The sequence below is a fragment of the Macrotis lagotis genome, chromosome 1, assembly GCF_037893015.1.
Source record: "Macrotis lagotis isolate mMagLag1 chromosome 1, bilby.v1.9.chrom.fasta, whole genome shotgun sequence".
NCBI lineage: Eukaryota > Metazoa > Chordata > Mammalia > Peramelemorphia > Peramelidae > Macrotis > Macrotis lagotis.
In genome coordinates this window covers 326,455,346-326,469,967 of record NC_133658.1, presented here as the reverse complement: position 1 = coordinate 326,469,967, position 14,622 = coordinate 326,455,346, and the positions used below count along the sequence as shown (strand labels likewise).

General features: G+C 35.8%; 1 protein-coding gene across 1 annotated transcript in view; it reads right to left on the bottom strand.

The window, feature by feature from the left end:
- Positions 1 to 4,348: 4,348 nt before the first annotated feature.
- PPP6C (protein phosphatase 6 catalytic subunit) overlaps positions 4,349 to 14,622 on the bottom strand; it is a 49,891-nt gene continuing 39,617 nt past the window's right edge. Inside the window, exons 5-7 of the mRNA XM_074211583.1 lie at positions 9,453 to 9,532; positions 6,724 to 6,933; positions 4,349 to 5,156 (exon numbers count right to left, since the gene is read on the bottom strand). Coding sequence (XP_074067684.1) covers positions 4,908 to 5,156; positions 6,724 to 6,933; positions 9,453 to 9,532 — 539 coding nt within the window. The 3' untranslated portion in view covers positions 4,349 to 4,907. The remainder of the gene's footprint in view (positions 5,157 to 6,723; positions 6,934 to 9,452; positions 9,533 to 14,622) is intronic.

Below are 14,622 nucleotides of genomic sequence, written 5' to 3'. Positions count from 1 at the left end.
CTGGCTCCATCCTACCTCTCCAGTCTTAGTGATCCATTTTCTCACTCCATAGTTCAATGTAAGCTGCCTAGCAATCTAAGAACTCCCTCTCTATAATATCACTGTTAAAAATTCTACTTTCTTAAAAAGGCTGCCTTCATCATGAAGCCATCACTCACCCCAATTCCTTGCCTTGACTCACTAGTGAAAATGATGCCAAATTTTCCTTCTTTGGACTTTGCAGAATTCCCAAACTCTCCTTCCCCTTTTATCCTACATAAAGTGTCTTAAACCCTATAAATTAAAATTTCCTAGAGGGACGGAACTGTGTACAGTTCTTCCATCTTAATATTCTCAACAGTAAGCAAGAACAAGGTGGGAGGCACTTAAAAAACATCGAATGAGTAGGTACTTGATTGCTTCTAGTCTGAACTAAATTGACAAAGGAATGGCTAGATTTCTAAAACAGCTGCAGGATTTTGCTAAAATGGAGTCATGTTAATTATGTCAGAATAAATTCCATTCCCTCATTCAAAAAGCTGAAGCTCAGAATTAGAGTCTGGTTCCCAATGTTCTAGTCTACAACAAAGTGTCAGATTAATAGGTTGCAGCCTACTATTCTTCTCCCTCCCATTCCATCACCTTCCTATCATTAAGTCAGATAAATGCAATAACTGAATTCTTACTTCTCCATCAAGTTTTCTAATACTTGTAGAGTCTAGGACTGCTCTTATCTGAAACAATGAACCAGCATGGTGGTATGGAAAGACCACTGGAGATTTGGAGTCAAAGAACTTAAGTTCAAATTCTAGCTATACAACTTAATACTTGGACAATTAATTTTCCATGTTTATCTGTCAAATGAAAGGGCTGCTTCTCTAAGGTCTCTTTCAGCTCAAAATCCTATGGTCCCATAGTCTTAAAGCAACTGCATGAAGAAGTGAAGCTTTCTCCCATCAAAAGAAGATTCGAACCATGTCCTTTAAGTATTTAACATTCAAGGAGTCCCTGAAAAATTCCAAACTGCACTGTTACAGAGAAGAAATCCAGAATGAAGGTAAGGTGGCATAGGTAGTAAAGAGGGGAGGAGTCAGGACTTGCCTTATGGCCTTGAACAAGCAGTCTCCCCTTTTGAAGTTTCAAGTTTTCTCATCTGTAAAATGGCAATACCTTCAGAAATGGGGTGATGGGGTAGGAAGGGCAAAGAACTTGGAATTAGAAGGCTATGGTTCAAATCTCTGCACTCTCCTAGGAGGTAGTTTCATCCTCTGTCCCTTAGGAAAAGTACTTGTACTATCCACCTCACACAGTAAATGTGAGTAAAAGCACTTTCTAAAGTTACAAAACATGTTCACAAATATGATTATTATTAACCATCTGATTGGGCTGAGAGAATTAGAATAAAGAATGTACACAGAACACTTTGTAACAACCCCAAACTAAACCTGAAGGCCTGAAGAAGCAAAGCTTTGTGCACCATCTAAGGGGAGCAAACAAATGCCACATTATAAGAGCTAGATCATCCAAATAAAATGTAGTAGGTTCAATTCATCTATAAATTACTATAAATTACCAAAAAGGCTCAACTCTGAGTCAGGAGTTCTGGATTCACATTTCAATTGCCACACCTACTATCTAGCCATGACAGGTTATTTCATTTCTGTTTAGAATTCTACGATTCTAGGATGGGAAGAATGAAAACAGGTTTCATTTTTCAACTGACAGGAACAGCATTTTCTTTATACACACCTACTAAAAGCCATACAACGGATAAAATACTTACTTGACAAACTTCCTGTAAGCTTTTTATTTTTTCATCTACAAAGGGCATCATAATAGCACCTTTCAATTGAAGAGCTGAAGGTCTATTTACAAATGTCAATATTTTAAAACAATCACACAAAGAACAAAGTCTTGCAATCAGTCTTTGATTCAAAGTGCACCATTTTCCGGAAGATGTCATACAGCAATTGGAAAAGAGGCCTAGTCTCAAATCCTTTCACAATACAAGCATGCATTTTAAAAAAGAGGCCAAGAAAATTGGTCCAGCCTCAAAAAAGGGAAAATTCAAAGGGTAGTCAGCACCACCCAATACAACTTGTAAAGCAGCCAATACTATTTCAGAAACCCTAGTCTACCTCAAAAGCCTGAAGTAGATGCTCATGTAAAACACCTAGAACACTGATGTCTTCCACAACTTCCCAGACATGCAGGTACAGAAGTAGATGATGCAGGCTACCTGTATTGTGGACCCAAGCCCCTTATCACTGTACCCAGTTTAATCCACTTACAGTGGTGGGATTTTCCTGTGAAAAGCATCAAAGCAATAAAAGGTTAAAGAAACAGTCAGGTATCAGCAAAAGGTAGTCGATGGCAATTAGAAGCAGACAGTGCTCACTACAGCCTAGGATATTTTATTAGAAACCAAGTATGTTGAAAAAAGTAAAAAATAAGTCACCCCCATTAATACAACACAAATGACTTCACATATAACCTACAAAGGGAGTAACAGATCTTCCTGCCTACAAACATATTAAGACTGTCAATTAGCTCCCACACCAAATGACATTTATTATTCTACAGAGTACATAGCCCTTTTTCATGAGTTGGAGCCCAAATATTCCTTCTTGAGTTTACAAAAGTTTAATACATTCACTCTTCCTTGTAACTGGGTAAAACTAAAGGTCTCTTTTTCCTTTGTGTCAAAAAGCCATTACACTTTTGTTGACAAGAAATTAGGCATGTCCACAATTAAGCAATGGATGCAGGATTATCATAAGCATATGCCTTACCAGTGACATACAAGTGCAGTCCCATAAAAGAAATCGTCACATTGGAGGGAGAATATAAACAATGACATTGATATAGGAATAGAAGTGTCAGAGGTTAGGGTAGGATACTAGATATAACTAGTTTTATTGGTACAACTTAAAAGCAGTAGAGGCTGAACAATTCAGTACAATTTATAACGGAAAAATACTGTAATACGGAGGTGTTCAAAACAAACAGGAGTTATTTGCATCATATATCAAAAGATCATCAATTTCCAGTGTTCCACAATTAGTAAAATACACAACTACGCATAGTCCCATAAGACAAAAATACCTTTTTTCCCCCTGAATTCAACTGGGGCCAAGTCAGTAATTCAAAGCTACTGACCTGACATTAATTCAAGTGTGTGCAGAAAAGTGTCCAAGCCACTTCTTTTTCTGATAATAGCTACATAATCAAAAGCTACACAAATGAAACTGTTAGGGAAGGGGTGAAGTGGAGGAGGAAGGAAAACAGAATCTCCAATTATTGAAGAAAATTGAAATCCAAAGGGAATTGTGCTCTTCATTTCCCCAAACACAAAACCAAACCAAAATTGTCCATGAAAAATAATGTGCCAAGGAGAACTTTAGCTACAGTGATTTTTTTTTTATTGCATTTCAGGGTGACCTGGAGGTTATTTACCTAGAGGGGAAAAGTTGATTTTCAAAACTACCTGAACAGATACTAAAGTGCTTTATTAAAATTGGCTGGCTTCACAAGATTCCTGGAATGACAAAAATGAACCACAGTCAAGAATACCAAGATAGTTCACAAAATGGTCAAAGCCAACATGACTCACACCCACAGCTCTGAAATGGGCTGCTGGAACACTTGTCCTTCTTTAGCAGACAGTTGCAAAGAAGTGATTATCACAACATTTTAGGTGTTCAGACTACTAACACAAAAGCCTCAAACATAATATCACAAAACTTTAAGGAAAGCTTCAATTTGTCGTCTTCTTAAAGCTTCAAGGTTTTTAGGAATTTACATTTCACACATATAAGAAGCCTTGACTCTTTTCATTTTTCCAGTTGCAACCAAATCAAAACTATTTTAAGGTGAAAGGCAAGTGTTACAGCAAGAGAAACTATGATTTTATTTAATGGTACTTGTGGATGGATTGTAAACTGAGTTAATCTCAATCCACTAACTGGTATCAAATTAATACATCAGCATTACAAGTATTAAATGTTTCAATACTACCTACAGAAGATAGAACCAAAATATTCATATGGCAGTTATGTTCTTTAGGCACAGTTTAGTGATTTTTTTAAAAAATAAATACCATTGAATTTCAATTCAAGTTCTAAACCTGATAACCAAAAAGTTAAGATATTCTTAATTAGGAAAACAAGGTATACTTTTAAGTTAACAATGGAGGTTGTTGTTGAAATTTCTAATACTTAACCTAGCTGGGTTTCATTTAAGATTCTTTTATTAAAAAATACAAGGAAATTTGAAAAAGATTGATACAATTATTTTAACGTACAAAGTCATAGCTGGAGCAGGATTGCATTTTGCCTGGAATTTAAAAGAACAACAAAGAGGGCAGCCCTTTCGACCAATTTATTTTATAGTCACTTAAAATATCATCCAACAAAGGACAATGTTTACAGCTGGGACAGGTGTACACAACGCAAAGGCATTTACAGTCCATCGTGCCCACTGAATAATAACTTTGCTGCTGAAATTTCTTAAAACTTACCAAACTTAAAAAAAAAAAGCTGAACAATACAAGAGGAGGGGAATATTTCGGTGTGGTATGTTCTTTCCAATTTGCTTTTTTTTAAAAAAGGAAAAATGTCCTGTTTCCCCCCAAACCAGTAATAAGCAAGAACTACATGCAGCAGTGTGGATGTTAAGACATTTCTCAAAGTCTTTGCAAATAAGTCCAAGGTGGGGATGGGATGGGGAGGAAATCAATAGAGAAACATTGCTATAGACACCATAATACACAATAAATTTAGATAATTTAAAATAAAAAAGGGGGGAGGGGAGGCAAGAGGCAGCATTTCAGCAGCAAAGTGCTCAATAAAAAGTATATTGTAGAGGGGTAAATACAAGGAATTTGGGGGGGAAGGTAGGAAAAGGGATCAGCAGGGTGGGCGAAGGCCTCAAAGGAAATACGGCGTAGTTGTTCTAGGAGGAATTACACGTTCTGAATCTGGAACTGCACGGAATAACTTTGGTTCTCTTGTATTTACATCTTTGAAGACCATGATTGAAGCGATATTTCCACAACGGTAGCAATAATTGGGAGCTGACCATACTGTCACCAGCTTTTCATCAAACATAAATTTATACCCTTCATGCACCAGCTGATGTGCTCTGCAGATGAGTTTTAAGTTGTTGATGTGAACAAACTGCAATATTAAAAAAATACACACAGGTCTTGTAAACATTCAGAGAATAAAAATGCATAGAGAATTAGACCTTTAGTCATTTAAATTACCAAATCCTCATTCAATTCTATAAAAAGGGTAAAGTGTTCCATCAGAAAATTAAGTTTCAAAAGCAGTCATTTTATTTATAAAAACTCCAGCAGTTGCCAGTTATCTTACTTGCAAACTCCATGATTTTTCACAAGTCATTCTCTGGGCCAAAAATTTCTTCGTATATAAAAAGAAATAATGATACTGGCAATGTCTGAACAAAAGTGTAGTTCAAGCTGATCAAATATAATACTGTAATGTAAAGTGATTTGTAAGCCTTAGACCACTACATAAAAAAGTCAGATATCATGATAATTTGAGTAGGGAATATTTTCATTCTTTTTACTTGTACTCCCAATGCGTTGTTAACTCAGTGTCTGGCACAGAGTAGGTACTTAATAAATCTTTGTTGATTGTGTGATCATGGGAAATTCAATAAAAGGACTCTGAGGCTCAGTTTCCTAACTGGTCATATGGAAAGAATGTTTGGACTATTGCCTACTTCTCAGTTTTGATGGGAGGAAAGCAATTTGCAAGGCTTAAAGTATTATAAAAAATTATAATCATTTATTACAAAAGCCAATGAATGAGTAAAAAAAGGCAGAGTTCAGGCAATAAGACAATTCTTCACTAGCATGGGTTTTCTCATTTGTTCAAATGGAATCAGACCCTATTCCTCCAATGCAGCTCTGAGTATCCAACTACATAATGAATCTAAAAATATTTTCTTTATTTTTGATGCTTGCAAGGCAATGGGATTTTGTAACTTGTCCCAAAGTCACAAAGCTAGGTAATTTTAGTGCCTGAAGGCGGACTGGAACTCAGGTCCTCCTGACTCCAGGGCTGGTGCTCTATCTACTGCACCACCAACTGCCCCTGAAACTAACAATCTTAAATTATATTGCTACTCCCACCACTCTTCCTCTGCTAAACAAAAGACTAGTTACCCATAGTCACCAATACAAAGTCATTATTTCTATGATCAACCAATTAGTAACTGGTCAATCTAAAGAGGACTAGAATTGGAGCCAGAAGACTCAGATATCTATACTTTTGATAATAGAACTGCCAGTTATTAGCTATATGCCCCTGTAAGTCACCTGCTCTCTACTCAACTATTTCATTACCTGTAAAATGAGGGAGCAGGACTAAAGAATCTCTTAAGGTTTCTTTTGTTTTGAATACTGCATAAGCTACAGTTCCCTTCAGGTCTAAAATCTGTCAGTCAGGCAATAAACATTTATTAAGCTCTTACAAGTATGGGTCAGAAACTGTGCTAAGGACCAGGATACAAAGAAGGACAGAAAACAGTCCCAGCAGTGAAGGAACTCTTAATCTTTTGGGAGAGAGAACATGCAAATGACTAAGTACAAACAAGATACGGACAGCATAAACTGGAGATAATCAAAAATTAAAAGGAACTATGATCCTAAGATTTCGTTTAGCTATAAAATTCTCTAACTGAATTTATTCTACATTAATCAAGAAAGATTTTTACCTCGTTTGTGACCTTTGCTCCAAAAAGCCAACCTGCTCCCCGTGGACTGATTGCCCAAGTATCCACATCTTCAGGATCTGACCACACCAAGTCACAAAATGCTCCTTTGTGAGGAATTTCCTGATTCCTTTCTATGGTTCTGATTTGATCCAGTGTTTTGATGTCTGGAGAGAGACCACCATGCACGCATAAAATCTGCTCATCTATTAACTGGAGAAAAATATGAAAAGGATTAATGTAAAATGTTTTTAAGAAAAATTCAAAACTGTAAAACAAAAAGACTGCAGTGTAATCAAGGTAACAACTCCATAACTTTGATCAAGAGGAGACTCAAAATCATACCAAACCCGGATTGATTAAAGGAAATGGAGATGCTTATCATGAATTCAAATAGACTTAAAGGGAATATGACTTTAGTTTCTTCAAATATTTGAAGGATTGGAATTTGGAAATAGATTTAACCTGCTTAGTTCAACAGGTAGAAACAATGAGTAGAAGTAACAGAGAGGTAGATATAAACAAAATATTAAGAACATGCTAAAATATTTTTAAAAAAGCTGTCTGATGAGGTAGTGAATTCACCATTACTGAAGTAAGTTGAGAAGCTACTGACCACTTAGCTAGAACATGTACAAAGATGTAAGAGGGTAAGTGAAAGAAGAATGGAGATTCCCAGGGTCTAAAATTATATTAAGAGAAGTTAGTACAAGAAGAAAAGGCTCAAGAAGAAAATTCTGAAATATCAAAGAGAAATAATTCCAATGGGGAGAAAAGGAAGGATTGTGAAAAAGAAATGCCCTGGTTCTACCCAATTCGATATATAAGAATATTCTCAAGGGTAAATCTCAAAAAGGACTAAAGGTGATGAAGAAAAGAAACAGCTAAGGACAACAAAACTTGTTGCTGTTTTTGCTTTAAGATACACTGAGCAATGGACAGAATACAGGCGCTGAATTCAGGAGGAGCTCAGTTAAAATCTGGCCTCAGATCCCTTTTTTCCCTTTTAAATACTATTTTATTTTTTTCCAATTACATGTAGAGATAGTTTTTAAGATTCATTTTTTCATATAAAATTTTGAGTTCCAAATTTTCTCCCTACCTCAACTCCCCTAAGACAGTCAATCTGAAGTAGGTTATATATGTGCAATCATGTAAAACATATTTCCATATTAGTCATATTGTGAAAGAAGAAACAGAAGAAAAGGAAATAAACACTAAAAAAAAATGAAAATAGTCTGCTTCAATTTGTATTCAGATTCTATTATTCTCTCTGGAGGTGGATAGCATTTTCCATTAAGAGTCTTTTGGACTTGTCTTGGTTCACTGTATTACTGAGAAGAGCGAAGTTTATCATAGTTGATCAGCATACAATGTTGCTTCTACTGTGTACAGTGTTCTCCTGGTTCTGTTGAATTCACTTTGTATCAGTGCATGTATTTCTTTCCAAGTTAAAAAAAACTCAATGCTAAAAATTGTTTTTATATGTAATTGGGGAAAAAATAAAATAGCAAATAATAACAAGTTTAAAAAAAAGTTATCAGTGAATGAGAGCACAGGAATTGGATAATGGCAGTACTGAGGAAAGGCATTTTGAGAATTGAGAATATTTTTCCACACATTAGGAAGGAACCATTGATGGAAGACTGAAGACATAGAACACCTCACTTTAGAGAGCCTGTCTTTTCAGTTAAGTGAGACAATAAACATCCACTGGAAATGTGGTAACCAGAGACCTGGCGGCTAGGGCAAGAGACTATTTATTTAGGACACCCCCAAGGTCAAATCTGCATTAATAAGACATTTCCCAGTGAGTATCTAGAGAAGTAAATGGCAATCATAAGCATCCAGCATTGTTTTATCAAAAAACAGTCGTGCCAAACTAACTTTACTTTATTGACAGGACCACTAAACTTATGGATTAAGGAATGCTGAAGATATAGATAACCTTAATTTTAGCAAAGCATTTGACAAAATCTCTCAAGCTATTCTTAAATAGAATGTGGGACCATCAATGACATTTGAAAGGAATTATATACAGTCACACATCTGAGTCAGAAAAAAAAAATCAACTAAGTCCAAAAAAGGGACAAAGCAGCTAAACTAGAACTTATCTGAAAAAATACCTAGGAATTTTAACGGACTGCAAATTTAAATGAGGCAATAGTTTCCAGTGGTGAACAATGTTAATGTATCTTTAGACTGCATTAAGGGAGGTAAAGGGCCAAGAATGAGGAGGTGATAGTCACCTGACAGTCTGTTCTGGTCAGATTTCATCTGAAATACTGGATTCACTTCTGGATGCATTTTAGGAAGAACATTGCAGTGTCATAACATATAGACAGGAGGACAACCCGAAGAGAAAGGCTTTGAGATCATGAGTATTATGTAAAGGACATACAAATGTCTGTCTAGCATAGAAAAAAAAATTACGGAGAAAGGAGAGAGCATTCTAATCATCTTCAAGTATCTAAAGGACTGACATGATATTGAGAAAAATTAGATTTGTTCGGGGAAGCTAGGTGGCGCAGTGGATAGAGCACCGGTCCTGGAGTCAGGAGTACCTGGGTTCAAATCTGGCCTCAGACACTTAATAATTACCTAGCTGTGCGGCCTTGGGCAAGGCACTTAACCCCACTTGTCTTGCAAAAAAAAAATAAATAAATAAACATTGTGAATTAACATTTATGACATTCAGGAGGTAAAATACAAAAGTGTTTTTATAAACTTACAGCTGCTACTGTGAGCATATCAAAGACTTTGGTACAGTATCTCCAAGCATTAGCATTCCCATATTTGGTTTGGCACTCATCTGCAAAAGAAATAAGAGGATCGGTATCTTTCTTTAAATCAAAGGCTAAAATTCTAGAACTGAAAGATAAAAATGAGAAACATGTTTCAATCAAGCATTCCAGGTTCTAAGGTTCCTTCCAAGCTAAAAAAAATCTGTTTTCCAGATATCTTATTTTCTGATCTTGTTATCTCTTATACTTTTTTGTTTCTTCCTTAAGGATATGATTTCTCTCTCAAGGCACTCAATTTGGATCAATGTACAACATGGAAACAATGTAAAGACTGACAGATTGATTTCCATAGGGGGTGGGGGGAGGGAATAAGATGGGGAAAAATTATAAAACTCAAATAAAATCTTTAATAAAAGGTAAAAAAAACAATGTAAAAAAAATCTGTTTTCTTTCTGCTCTACCACTTCGCAATTTTAAAGTCATTCAAAACAATCCCATAAAGGATTAAAATTTTCAAATATCTGTTAGTCTAGAATGTATTGTAGAGCACCTAGGGTAACTGAAAAAAATTTGAGAAAAAGAAATATTAATTCTCTTAGAAAGTTTTAATTAATTTTAAACAAGAAAGGTATTTAGTAATCACTTACTGCCATCTCTCAATTCTAGGTATGGCTCAATTCTAAAGAAGTAGTACAGAGCAGCTACATGAACTGGCAATTAAGATTTCCATCATGATTTTGTTTCATCATCTCAGATCTGAGAAGGGATGGAGTAACAGACAAAGCACTGCAATTGAAATCTGAAGGGAAGAGACAGCTAGGTGGCGAAGTAGATTCAGCAACAGCCCTGGAGTCAGAAGGATCGGAGTTCAAACCTGGCCTCAGACACTTAAAAATTACTTAGCTGTATGACCATGGGCAAGTCACTTAATCCCATTGCCTTGAGAAAAAAAAGAGAGAGAGAGAAACAAAGATATCTGAAGGGAAATGTCAGATTTTAGCTCTACTATTAACTTTCTGTGTAATCTTGGGAAGGTCAATTTTTCCATCTATAAAATAAGGGCACTGGATTAGATGATTTCTAAGGCCTGCTCGAGCAATAAGATAATATGATCATAAATGTATAAACTATCCAGTGATAGACCTACCAAAGTACACAAAAAAACTTGTATAGATACAATTACAAAGTGTTCCTTAAGAAAATAAAGAATAGGGGCAGCTAGGTGGCGTAGTGGATAAAGCACTGGCCTTGGAGTCAGGAGTACCTGGGTTCAAATCTGACCTCAGACACTTAATAATTACCTAGCTGTGTGGCCTTGGGCAAGCCACTTAACCCCATTTGCCTTGCAAAAACCTAAATAAATAAACAAACAGACAAACAAATAGACAAACAAATAAAAATAAAGAATAAGGGGCAGCTAAGGTGGCACAGTGGGTAGAGCATCAGCCCTGGAATCAGGAGTACCTGAGTTCAAATCCGGCCTCAGACACTTAATAATTACCTAGCCACGTGGCCTTGGGCAAGCCACTTAACCCCATTTGCCTTGAGGGAAAAAAAACCTAAAAAAAACCCCTTATTCTAATAACTTATAATGATTTGCAAGTGACTCTACCTTCTCTTAAAGTTGACAAAAATTAGCAATAATTAAATTTGGAGAAATTGTAGAATGAGTACATTATCTGTGAAGTGTCACTGTGAAAGTTTACAACCATTTAGAAAAGCAATTTGGAATTATACAAATAAAGGGACTAAAACATCCAAACACTCCAATACTGGGCTTATAGCTCAAGGAAGCCAATGAGAAAAAAAAAAGTCCCTGAATAGACTTCTAAATTGAATAAAGTAAATGCCCATTTACTGGACAAGGCTAAATAAATTGTGGTATGTGAATATAATGGAAGATAATTGCACTATAAAATTATATGTGATGAATTTAGAGAATCATGGAAAGATCTACAAGAACTGATACAAAATGAAATCAAGGAAGCAATTATATACAAGGACAACAATGTAAATGAAATACCCCCCAAAAAACAGAAAGGAAATGTAAAAAAATTATAAAGATCTAGAAGAACTCTAATGAATAGAGCTAAGATCACCCCTATCCCACCCCTTTGTGAAATAGAAGGTCCACAAATGTTATACACTACAGGCATTTTCATACTCTTTCAAAAATTAATGAGTTGAAGGGGCGGCTAGGTGGCGCAGTGGATAGCACTGGCCCTGGAGTCAGGAGTACCTGGGTTCAAATCTGGCCTCAGACACTTAATAATTATCTAGCTATGTGGGCTTTAGCAAGCCACTTAACCCCATTCCCTTGCAAAAAAAAAAAAAATTAAAAAAAAGAATTAATGGGTTGGGCTGATTTTCTTCCCCCGCTTTAAAAAAATATTTTTTTTCTAAAAAAAATGTTTTCTATGGGACACTCTGGGAGGGGGAAGGAAAGGAATACTTGGAATCACTAGGATGAAATAAAAAAAGATAAAAATAAAAACATTTCAGGGTGGCTAGGTGGCATAGTAGATAATGCACCAGCCTTGGAGTCAGGAGTACCTGGGTTCAAATCCAGTCTCAGACACTTAATAATTACCTAGCTGTGTGGCCTTGGGCAAGCCACTTAACCCCATTTGCCTTGCAAAAATCTAAAAAAAAAAAAAATTAAAAATTTTGATTTTACAGCATTAATATTTCTATAATGGGCCAAGGTCTTAGTTAACCACATTGATTATCTTGCAATATTTATTGTTGCAAGACCAGATCTTAAACTTTGTGCTAACTCTTATACTCTTCTCCTTAAATAAGTATACAAAACACAACAATAAGATACTATGATCTCCTTTATAGCAGCCATTATTTGAAGCAGCAATAAAGCTAAAAACTCCTTAAATATTCTACAATGGAAAAATGGCTGAAAAATTGTAGTATAATCAGCATAATGGAATATGGGATATTTTAAAAGAACCTTTCCCTACTATACCAAAGGGAAATAAAACAGTAAATACCCTTTGATACAGCAATACCACTATTAGGTTTGTATCTAAAAAGAGTACAAAAAGGGGGGAAAGACATAATTTACAAAAATATTTATAGCATTTCTCCTTGTGGTGACAAAGAATTAGAAATTGAGGGGATGCCCATCAATTGAGGAATGGCTGAACAATTTCTGGTATATGAATGTGATGAACTACTGTTCTGTAAAAACCATGAATGGACAGACTTAAGATAAGCCTGGAAAGACTTACATAAACTGATGTTGAATGAAGTGAGCAGAACCAGGAGACACTGCACACAGTAATGTTATAAGATGATGGACTTAGTTCTCCTAAGCAGTACAATAATCAAAGACAATTTTAAAGAATTTGTAATGTGATGGAACACTACTGTTCTATTAGAAACCAGGAGGGACAGGAATTCAGGGAAGCCTGGAAGGATATGCATTAACTGATGCTGAGTGAAATGAGCAGAATCAAAAAAACACTGTACACCCTAACAGCACCATGGGGGTGATGATCAACCTTAATGGACTTGCTCATTCCATCAGTGCAAGAATCAGGCACATATCTGCAATGGAAAATAACATCTATAACCAGAGAAAGAATTATAGAGTTTAAATAAAGACCAAAGACTATTACCTTTAATTTAAAAAAAAAATGCTATCTTATTATGTAATCTTGCTATTTCTTATACTTCCTTTTTTTTCCCTTAAGAATAGTTCTCTCTCACCACACTCAACTTAGATCAATGTCTACCATGAAAACAATCAATGTAAAGACTAACATATTGCCTTCGGGGGGGGGAGCAAGATTAGGGGAAAAATTATAAAATTCAAAAAATAAAATAATACACACACACACACACACACACACACACACACACACACACAGAAATTAGTGATGGAAAATACCAAGCCTATTCATTGAGAGAACTAAGGAATCTGAATGCAGACAAAAGCATACTATTTTCTACTTTTAAAAAATCTGCCTTATTTTTTTAACCCTCTTGGTTTTTTTGTTCCCTTCTGTTTTGATTCATCTTTCACACCATGACTAATATGGAAATATATTATTTTACATAGCTATCCATGTATCACCTATATCAGATTACTTGCTGGGGTGGGGGGGTGAGGGAGAAAAATGTAGAACTAAAAATCTTACCCAAAAAAATGAATGCTGAAAATTATCTTTGCATGAAGTTGGAATGATAAATAAATTTAAATTTTCTTTTAAAAAAAAGGACTTTTCCATTCTTTTTTTTTAAGAATTTATTTTAGGTTTGGTTTTTTTTTTTTTGCAAGGCAATGGGGTTAACTGGCTTGCCCAAGGCCACATTGCTAGGCAATTATTAAGTGAATGAGGCCTGATTTGAACTTAGGTACTCCTGACTCCATACTCCAGGGCCGGTGCTCTACCCACTGTACCACCTAGCTGCCCTGACCTTTCCCTTTTGGTAACAGTTCCCCCCCCATATATGCATACATATATTTCTTAGTTTTAGGTAACATCCTTTTTTTTTTAAGGTTTTTGCAAAGCAGTGGGGTTAAGTGGCTTGCCCAAGGCCACACAGCTAAGTAATTATTAAGTGTCTGAGACTAATTTGAACCCAGGTACTCCTGACTCCAGGGCCAGTGCATTATCCACTGCACCACCTAGCTGCCCCCAATTTCTTATTTTTTAATTAAAGATTTTATTTATTTTGAGTTTTACAATTTCCCCCCCATCTTACTTCCCCCCAACCCCCACCCCCGACAGAAAGCAATTTGTCAGTCTTTATTTTGTTTCCATGTTGTACATTGATCCAAATTGAGTGTGATGAGAGAGAATCATATCCTTAGGGAAGAAACAAAAAAGTGTAAGACATAACAAGACCAGACAATAAGATATCTGCATTTTTTTCCTAAATCAAAAGGAACAGTCCTTGAACTTTGTTCAAATTCCACAGTTCTTTATCTGGATACAGAAGGTATTCTCTATTGCACAGTCCAAAACTGTCCCTGATTGTGGCATTGATGGAATGAGCAAGTCCATTAAGGTTGATCATCATACCCCTGTTGCTGTTAGTTAGGGTGTACACTGTTTTTCTGGTTCGGTTCATCTCACTCAGCATCAGTTCATGCAAATCCCTCCAGGCTTCCATGAATTTCCATCCCTCCTGGTTTCTA